The sequence below is a fragment of the Brassica oleracea genome, chromosome C2 (genome assembly GCF_000695525.1).
Source record: "Brassica oleracea var. oleracea cultivar TO1000 chromosome C2, BOL, whole genome shotgun sequence".
NCBI classification, from domain to species: domain Eukaryota; kingdom Viridiplantae; phylum Streptophyta; class Magnoliopsida; order Brassicales; family Brassicaceae; genus Brassica; species Brassica oleracea.
In genome coordinates this window covers 12,191,342-12,199,764 of record NC_027749.1, presented here as the reverse complement: position 1 = coordinate 12,199,764, position 8,423 = coordinate 12,191,342, and the positions used below count along the sequence as shown (strand labels likewise).

The 8,423-nt window shown below is 42.7% G+C and overlaps 1 protein-coding gene across 1 annotated transcript; it reads right to left on the bottom strand.

The window, feature by feature from the left end:
• Positions 1 to 5,391: 5,391 nt before the first annotated feature.
• On the bottom strand, positions 5,392 to 6,843 carry LOC106323468. The gene has a single exon (XM_013761586.1). The coding sequence runs from the start codon at positions 6,841 to 6,843 to the stop codon at positions 5,392 to 5,394; it is 1,452 nt and encodes a 483-aa protein (XP_013617040.1).
• Between the last annotated feature and the right edge of the window lie 1,580 nt (positions 6,844 to 8,423).

The window sequence follows — 8,423 nt, the reverse complement described above, 5'->3', positions numbered from 1 at the left end:
CATGTTTTCATTATCATACACAGAAGCAACCATCTTAGTCATGGTCATCATCATCACTAGCACGACCATATTCTATATGGACCAAAACAGTTTCCACCACATAAAACTGACAGTTTATAAAATGGAAACTAGGCTTCTCCACTCTTCTCCATGCCAAAACCCATTTCTCCTCATTTTCCTTTAATTAATTACATTCTCCCCTAAACGAACAAAGAGTAATTAACCATATAATATGCCTCTTAGGATCAGACCCTTATCTTTCCTCTTCCTCATGCTCATTGTTTGCTCTTCATCATTAGGTAAATGTATCCCTATTTCATATTTTCTTCCATTTTTAGTCTTTTTACTTTGTGTAAAGGTATGTTTATCGGCCTTGCGGCTCAATTTAATCCATCGCCTAGTCTGAGATCAGCATTTGATAATATCTTGTCGTACATTTCCTCCCTTCTTCATTGTGGAATCGGAAGCCTAACTACTGTAGAATACTAGCCTTAATACTATCGTTACCAAATTACTATTGGATTGGTGGTGAATATGTAGAATAGTAAAACACATCTTACTTAACTTGTTTGTGTTGCAATATCTCAATCTGTTTTGATTACTGAACAAGAATGTAGAGTCCGCTGATACAAAGTTTTCTTTTCGCAATTGTGAAAGGCTCTGTCCAGCTTGAAGGCGCAAAGATGCATGAGAGTTTCATGCTTTACAAGGTGCCAGATTTTTTTATATGCAAATATTTATTTATACTGTTTTGTGTCCAGAGAGTGATAATAACACATATACACACACATATATATCTGATATTTTATATTTTTATAGAGTGAGGAGGTGGAAGTGAAGAAGATCTCGAGTCACAGGAAGTTGATGTTCCACTCGACTACGGACTAAGACGACGCAGGAGCCAACCCTAAGCACGACCCAAGAAGGAGGCCCGGAGGCAAGCCTTGAATTATTCAACATACGATTCTCTCTCGCTCTCTATATATAAATTAGCTTATATATAAACACATGCACTAGTATCTATATATATGAGTGTATGTATCCTATTCTGACATTTTGTTTGGATGAGATCGTTGTACAATACCCTTCGGAAACGCTTCGTGAAAGGGGGACTAGTTTTCTTTACATAGACTAAACAATGAATGAACTATTATCATCATTTTTTTTTTTTGTTTTTGGTAAATGCATGGTAGGAGACTCTTTATTTCAAAACAAAATCAACAACTACAGGCAAACCTGCCGAGTTCTAGACATCCCGTTATAATCCTCCAACAAAACAGGAGCAACATGCTCTGGAACCGACTCAAAATAATGTAAACCAAACGGTAAAGAAACGCATAGTTAGCTAATCCATCTGCTAGACGATTAGCTTCCCTATACACGTGAGAAAATTTGACTAACCAGTCTCTTGAAATAAAGCCATAGCACAAACGTACTAGGAAGGAAAAGGGATGCGCATCATGAATCCCTGTCCGAAGAAAGCCCACCACACTTTCATAATCTACTTCTACCTCCAGCCTCCGAATGCCACGGTCCCATGCTATGCACAGGCCATAGTACACACCCCACAACTCTGCTAACGGAGCAGAGCAAACGCCAATGTTAATCGCAAAGCCCCCTTCCCACATCCCGTACTCGCCCCGAACAACCCCTCCCGCAGTAGCCAGACCAGGATTACCTCTAGCTGCTCCATCCGTATTCAATTTATCCCAGCCACTCTCAGGTCGCTTCCATGCTATATGCTTCTCTGCCCGACCCCCAGCAACTGATCTCTTACTTAGGTTCTTGTTCGCGTCCATCACTTCTCGGGCTTTGTCTCTAACATAATGCACTCTATCTCGATATTTCCCTATATCACCAAAAACATACCCACATCTCCATTTCCAGCACCACCACACCGTAAGTGCAAAGATTGTTGGCCACTGGCTCCCATCTCCTGGCTTATCTCTCGCGAGATTCTCATAGAGCCATTCTAGAAGAAGTAGATTGAAGGAGCGATGCTGTCTACTCGGGATAACACTCTTCGTCCATAATCCTGCTGCTGTCGGGCAATCTCGAAGCACACGGAGAATAGTTTCATCTCCATTTTTACACAGACTACACACTCCATTATCACTCAAGTGTCTACGCTTTCTCTCCATATTTGTCATGATAACCTGGTGAGACACCAACCATAGGAAGACACAGACTCGTTCAGGAGCCATTAGGCGCCACACGCGATTATACAGAGCTTCCATATTCGGTCTCGGTATTTTATCACTAGTCAAAAAGGCGTATGCAGACTTAACCGAGAACAGTCCATCCTTACTCTCTTCCCACGACATTCTATCACGGGCCCCCGTAACGTCATCAATGACCATTGTAGCCAATCTTAACAGGTCATGTATTTATGTATATGGTTGGATAACTTGAGTTAACCATCCAGTTCCATTCTGCCATAAATCACGAGCCCTTGCCTCTAGTATCCGCTCCGGTATTTGCACCATACTTGAATTCTGTAAAGGTTCGTCTAACAACCATTTTTCTTTCCAAAACCGGACCCTGCGGCCATTCCCTAAGATCCAACGCGTCCCCGGAACAATCACATCTCTGATACCCACCACTATGCTTCTCCAAGTCGGTGACCAAGTCCCTTGAACTATCAGCCATGTTGGATCATATAACTCACCTACTCGAAATTTTTTCCTCAGGATATTGACCCACAAAGCATCCTCCGTATTCAGCAATCTCCATCCAAGTTTTGCTAATAAAGCAATATTCATCTCCTTTGCCAACCTATTGCCAAGCCCCCCTTCTCTTTTAGGTTTACAAATTACATCCCAAGACACCAAGTGTTGCTTTCTATTCCCTTCACTGCTGCCCTATATAAAACCTCTAGCGATCTTATCCAGTTGGTTTAGAGTTGATATCGGCAGCGATATAGTACTCATCGTATGAACCGGAATAGATGTGAGAACAGATTTGGTAAGTGTTATCCTTCCTGCCAAACTCAAAAATCTACTCTTCCATCCAGCAAGCTTAGATGAAACCTTCTCAATCACTTCCCCAAACGTCTCTTTATTAATTCTTTTCTGAAGAACTGGCATACCAAGGTACTTACCCAATTGCTTCGTTCCTTTGATACCACTCTCATGACTTATCGAATTAGCTAGATCCCGGTGAACATTCTCAGAGAAAAAGATTACAGATTTTTCCAGATTAACTTTCTGCCCCGAAGCCCCACAAAACATCTCGAGGACCTTGCGTATTACTCGAATCTGCGCTATCGAAGCCTCTGCAAATAGGATCAGATCACCTGCAAAACAGACATGGGATAAAGATGGTCCACCCCTAGATAATCAGATTGGCTTCCACTCCTTATTAGATACTGCGAACTGAATCTGATGGCACAGTCTCTCCATGCATAACACAAATAGATATGGAGATAGGGGATCACCTTGTCTGAGTCCACGCTGAGGCGTAAATGCTTCTGTTCTTTCTCCATTCCACAACAGGCTCATTCTAGGATTCGTAACACATTCCATGATCCATTTAATCCAAATCTGAGGTAGGTGTGCTGCATTAAGTGTATCCTCCAAGAAATCCCACCTGATTCTGTCATAAGCTTTCTCAAGATCTAGTTTAAGAAGCATCCAGCATCTTCGCCCTTTCTTCCTCCTCATTGAGTGAACCGCTTCCTGGAGGATAACAATATTATCTTGACTCAGACGCCCAGGAATAAAGCTTGCTTGCGCAGGCCCTATAAGTTTAGGCATCGGATGCTTCAGTCTCAGCACCATCATCTTTGTTATGATCTTGAAAAGAACATTGCATAAGCTTATGGGCCGGAATTGCATTATTATTTCTGGCTTGCGGACCTTCGGAATAAGGACCAGCATTGCATCATTCATGCCCTCCGCGGGAACTCCCGTTTCAAAAAACTTCAGCCCAAACCTAGTCACAGACTCACCCACCACGTCCCAGGATTCTTGGTAAAAGATAGGTTGGTAGCCATCCGGCCCTGGGGCCTTGTATTTACCCATAGACCTCTCAACATCTACTCCCGAGAACTGTTTATTCAAACTCTCCAACTCCTCCCGTGTAAAATCAGTGAAACCTTGCTGAGGGAGTTTCTCCGTATGAAGGTTGAGATCCTCAGTCGAATACAGTCTCTTATAATATTTTGTAGCTAGCTTTTCCAGTTCCTCGGACTGATCCACCCAGCGGCCATCCTCATCTTTTAGCCTCTCTATCTTATATCTCTTCCGCCGTACTATTGTACTTGTGTGATAGTACTTTGTATTCCTGTCTCCCAGAACTATCCATTTTTCACGCGATTTCTGATACCACAATACCCCCTCCTGCTCCAGGACCACATCAAACTCTTTCTGCAGTACCACCTCCCTCAAGAGTAAATCATCACTTGGGTTCCTCTCCAACTGCTCCTGAATCCCCTTAATATCTCCTAAAATCTTTTCTTTTCGTTGAATGACATCTCCAAATATCTTCTTATTCCATTTTTTGAGTTTGGCTTTCAGAGATACCAATGCCTCCGGAGTACTCAGTTCACCATTCCAAGATGTCAAGAGTAGCTCTTTAAAGCCTTCATGTTTGAGCCACGCAGCTTCAAATCGAAACGGCCGCCTCCTCGGGTTCCCCCTCTGCTCAGGTTCTAGTTGCAGATTGAGAGGTGCGAGGTCTGATGCCAGAAACGGGAGGTGTGAAACCACCGCCTCCTGCCACCGTACTCGCGCTTGGGCATTGCATAAGACCCTATCCAAACGCTTCGCCACAAAGTTATGCGTCTCCTTCCCCCTTTTCCATGTGAATGTATTGCCCTTAAAACCCAATGTCCACCAATGCTAGCTCATTAATCCATTCCCCAAAAGCCAGAGAATCTGGTGAAAGCCTACCATTCCCCCCAGTTCTTTCATCCAATCTCAAGATAGTGTTAAAATCTCCACCAACCAACACCGGTTCATCAATGTTCTCCAAAACTCTTTTAAGCTGCCCACAAAGCCCACTACGACGACTTACTGTAGGAGCAGCGTAAACAGCGAGGAGATGAATGATCTCTGTTCCAATCCCCACCCTGGCGTGAACAAACTGATCCGACGATTCCAATACCGTAAGAATTCCCGCTTGATCTCTCCACAAGAGCCAAATTCCACCACTTTGACCAGTGGCATCAACCCGAAAAGAATTATCAAATCCCAAATTCTGGCAGATCTTTCTCGCTCTTTCTCCACCCACATGAGTTTCGAATAGTGCAAGAAAGTCAGTATTAAACTTCTTCAAAATGTACCGAATCGAGCATCTGAAATTGAGTTTGTTTGCCCCCCGGCAATCCCAGAATAAGCAATCCATCATTATCAATATGTCGAGGTATATACGAATTACCGGGGCATCTTGTTATGCAAGAGACAAGATCCTTCCATCTCCTTGCAGACTTGTCTGTGTATCAGCCACTCTTTGTTCTGCCAAGTTGATAATACTCTCCATGGGATTATCCACCTCTTCATCATGCAGTAGCAGAGTTTTAGATCTAGTCTGACCGTTCTCCATGCTGTCTTTGAACACACCACCAGCTCTCCCTGCCGGAGTATTTTCCACTCTCAGTCTCTTTCCAGATTCCGATAAGCTAATTTCTCCCTTCGTCGGCCCAAACACCAACCCTCGAACGGGCTTATTATTCACTTTCTTGGGCTTTCCTCTATTTCCCTCAATCAATTTTTTGTTAGCGGCCCACTTCTCTTTATTCGCTCCTTTCGAACTAGTTGAAGTACTAGCTTTCCCGCTAAAGATCAAACCTTCTTTCACTTGCAAGAAACCTTTTCCTCTCCTGTTCTGAAAGTTCATGTCATGATTCTCCTTATTCTCTTCACCAGTAACCATATCCTCCTTTGATCCATCCACATTCATAGTCATCTCAAGGCTACCATACTTATTCGATAGTGCAATATTCGCGGTCTCCTTGGTGTTAGAATTCCCACGAAGACTCCGCTTAGTTTCCTCTCCTGGTTCTCGTATTCCAATACCCACCTGCCTCGACATTTGCGTTCCTCTTCTCGCTCCCCTTACTTGAGTAAACCCATCCTCCTGCTGGGGGATTTCCTCAGGTACCGTTTTTGGGAGTACTGACGTCTCCGTCTGTAATGTCATACTATCCACTCTCTCCGCAATAGTTTTTGGACACCCATGGACTAGATGTCCATATATTCCGCATTTAGAACAGCTTTCAGATAGCCCTTCATTCGCTACAAAGTATCCCTCACCATTAATTAGCACTGTCCCTTTCAATGGCTTTGCTAAATTGACTTCGACACAAATTCTTGCAAACCTTGCTCTCTCAAAGTTCAGCGTGGTCATGTCTACCCGGACTGGCTTCCCCAAATCCTTAGCAATCCCCATAAGGATCGACCGGTGATAAAAGTTCACTGGGATATTTGTTAGTCTAACCCAGACCGGCGTTGTAGCAATGTCATCTCTTAGGGGATCAAATTCTGATGACCAAGCCCTCACCATGAGATAACTACCGAAAACTCTCCATGGGCCTCCTGTCAGCGCCGCCAGGTATTCATCCTCCTTTTCAAAACGGACCATGAAGAACTGTCGGGGTAAGTCCATCACGTACATTGCTCCCTTCGGATTCCATAACTCTCGTAACTTCCTACTTAAGGCAGCTATCGCAACACTCCTTCCCAGCACCCTAACTATCATGCACTGCTTCCACATCCCATTCATCGCTTCCAGCACCTCTACCTCAATCGTGATAGACGGTTCACCATCTTCTCCATTAGGAAACTCCACTCGAAGTTTCTCCGTAATAAAGTCATCATCGATCAGTTTCTCCGGAACCGGCATCCCCCCCCCCCTCGCTCGTACCCACTACCTTGGATACATACGAGGGCACGCTGTCTGGTGGATCCCCTGGTGGTCTTGCTCTCTCTCCCACGTCTATCATGGTCGCATCTTGATCTCCTGACTCTGAAACCCTAGCTTCGCCAATCGCCAATCGCCAAAACCCTAACGCCGCTCATGTTTTACTTATTTTATTGACATATATAGTTCTTATTTTCTGTTATATGGGATATTAATTAAAGATTGTTGTGGCTTTGTTAAAAACACAAAGGAATTTTAGTAAAGTGAATATCATGTATTTCCATGAGATGACCAGTAAAACCAAAAAGTTCACTAAATTACAATGTTTAAAACTGAGTTAGTTTAATGTTCTCTGTACACTCAGATATCTAGCTGACTAGTAAGATTTCTAACAAATTAATTGAACGCTTTACCAAATTACGGACACTAATTTACTTTACCAAATTACAGACACTAATTTACTCAACTTCTTAATTATTTCTGATGCAAGCATTAGGATTTCAGAATAATAATAATACTTACAGTACTATAATAGCGATTAGCGAGGTAATCCAGAATTATAATATAATTCTTTCGTATTTTATGTAAGTCAAAAATCAAGTTTTCATCATTGTACGGTGAAAGAGTTGTTACGTGGAGACATGGTGAAACCAAAATCAAAAAGAATGGCTAGAGTTGTTTTGTTAACAACTACTTCTCACCAACCTCTCGTAAACTCTCCTATAAATACATGATGTCTCTCATTGTTCAGAATCATCCTAAAACAAGAAAACAAAGTGAGAGAGAATAGAGAGATCGAAGAAGAAGGAGAAAAAATAAAAAAAAATTCTCACAGAAAATCTTCTTTAAGAAATTACAAGTAATTTTTGAGTGTATTTGGGATCAGTGTGTGAGTTGAGAGCTTGTAAAAATTTCTCAGGTTGATAATAAAAGATCTGTAGCAGGTCCGGTGACATAGGGAAGATTGGCCGAACTCCGTTAACAATTTTGTGTGTGTGCTCTTTTCCCGCTCCCATAAATTCTGGTTTACCGCAAAATTTGACCGTGTATTTCCTAACAACTGGTATCAGAGCTTGAGTTATGGTGATCGGTCAAATTTTTTGTGGAGTTACTATTCGCGTGAACAGTAATTTGTGAATAGTGAATTTTGTCGGTAACATCGGTTTGTCGACGAAGGTGTTCTAATACACGGTGGTTCCAGAAACGATGGGAGGCGAAGACGGGTCAGCGCACAGTATCGGGAAATTTGACGGTACAGATTATGCATTTTGGAGAATGCAAATTGAAGATTATCTGTACGGAAAGAAGCTTCATCATCCGCTGAGCAAGAAGCCTGAGAAAATGGATCAGGATGAGTGGGAGCTCCTTGACAGACAAGTTCTGGGTGTTATAAGGTTAACACTGTCGAAAAACGTTGCTCACAACGTTGCGAAGGAGAAGACCACAGAAGGGCTCATGAAAGTTCTCTCTGATATGTATGAGAAACCTTCGGCAAACAATAAGGTGTTTCTCATGAAGAAACTCTTTCATTTGAAGATGGAAGAAGGTGGCCTGGTTGCCGC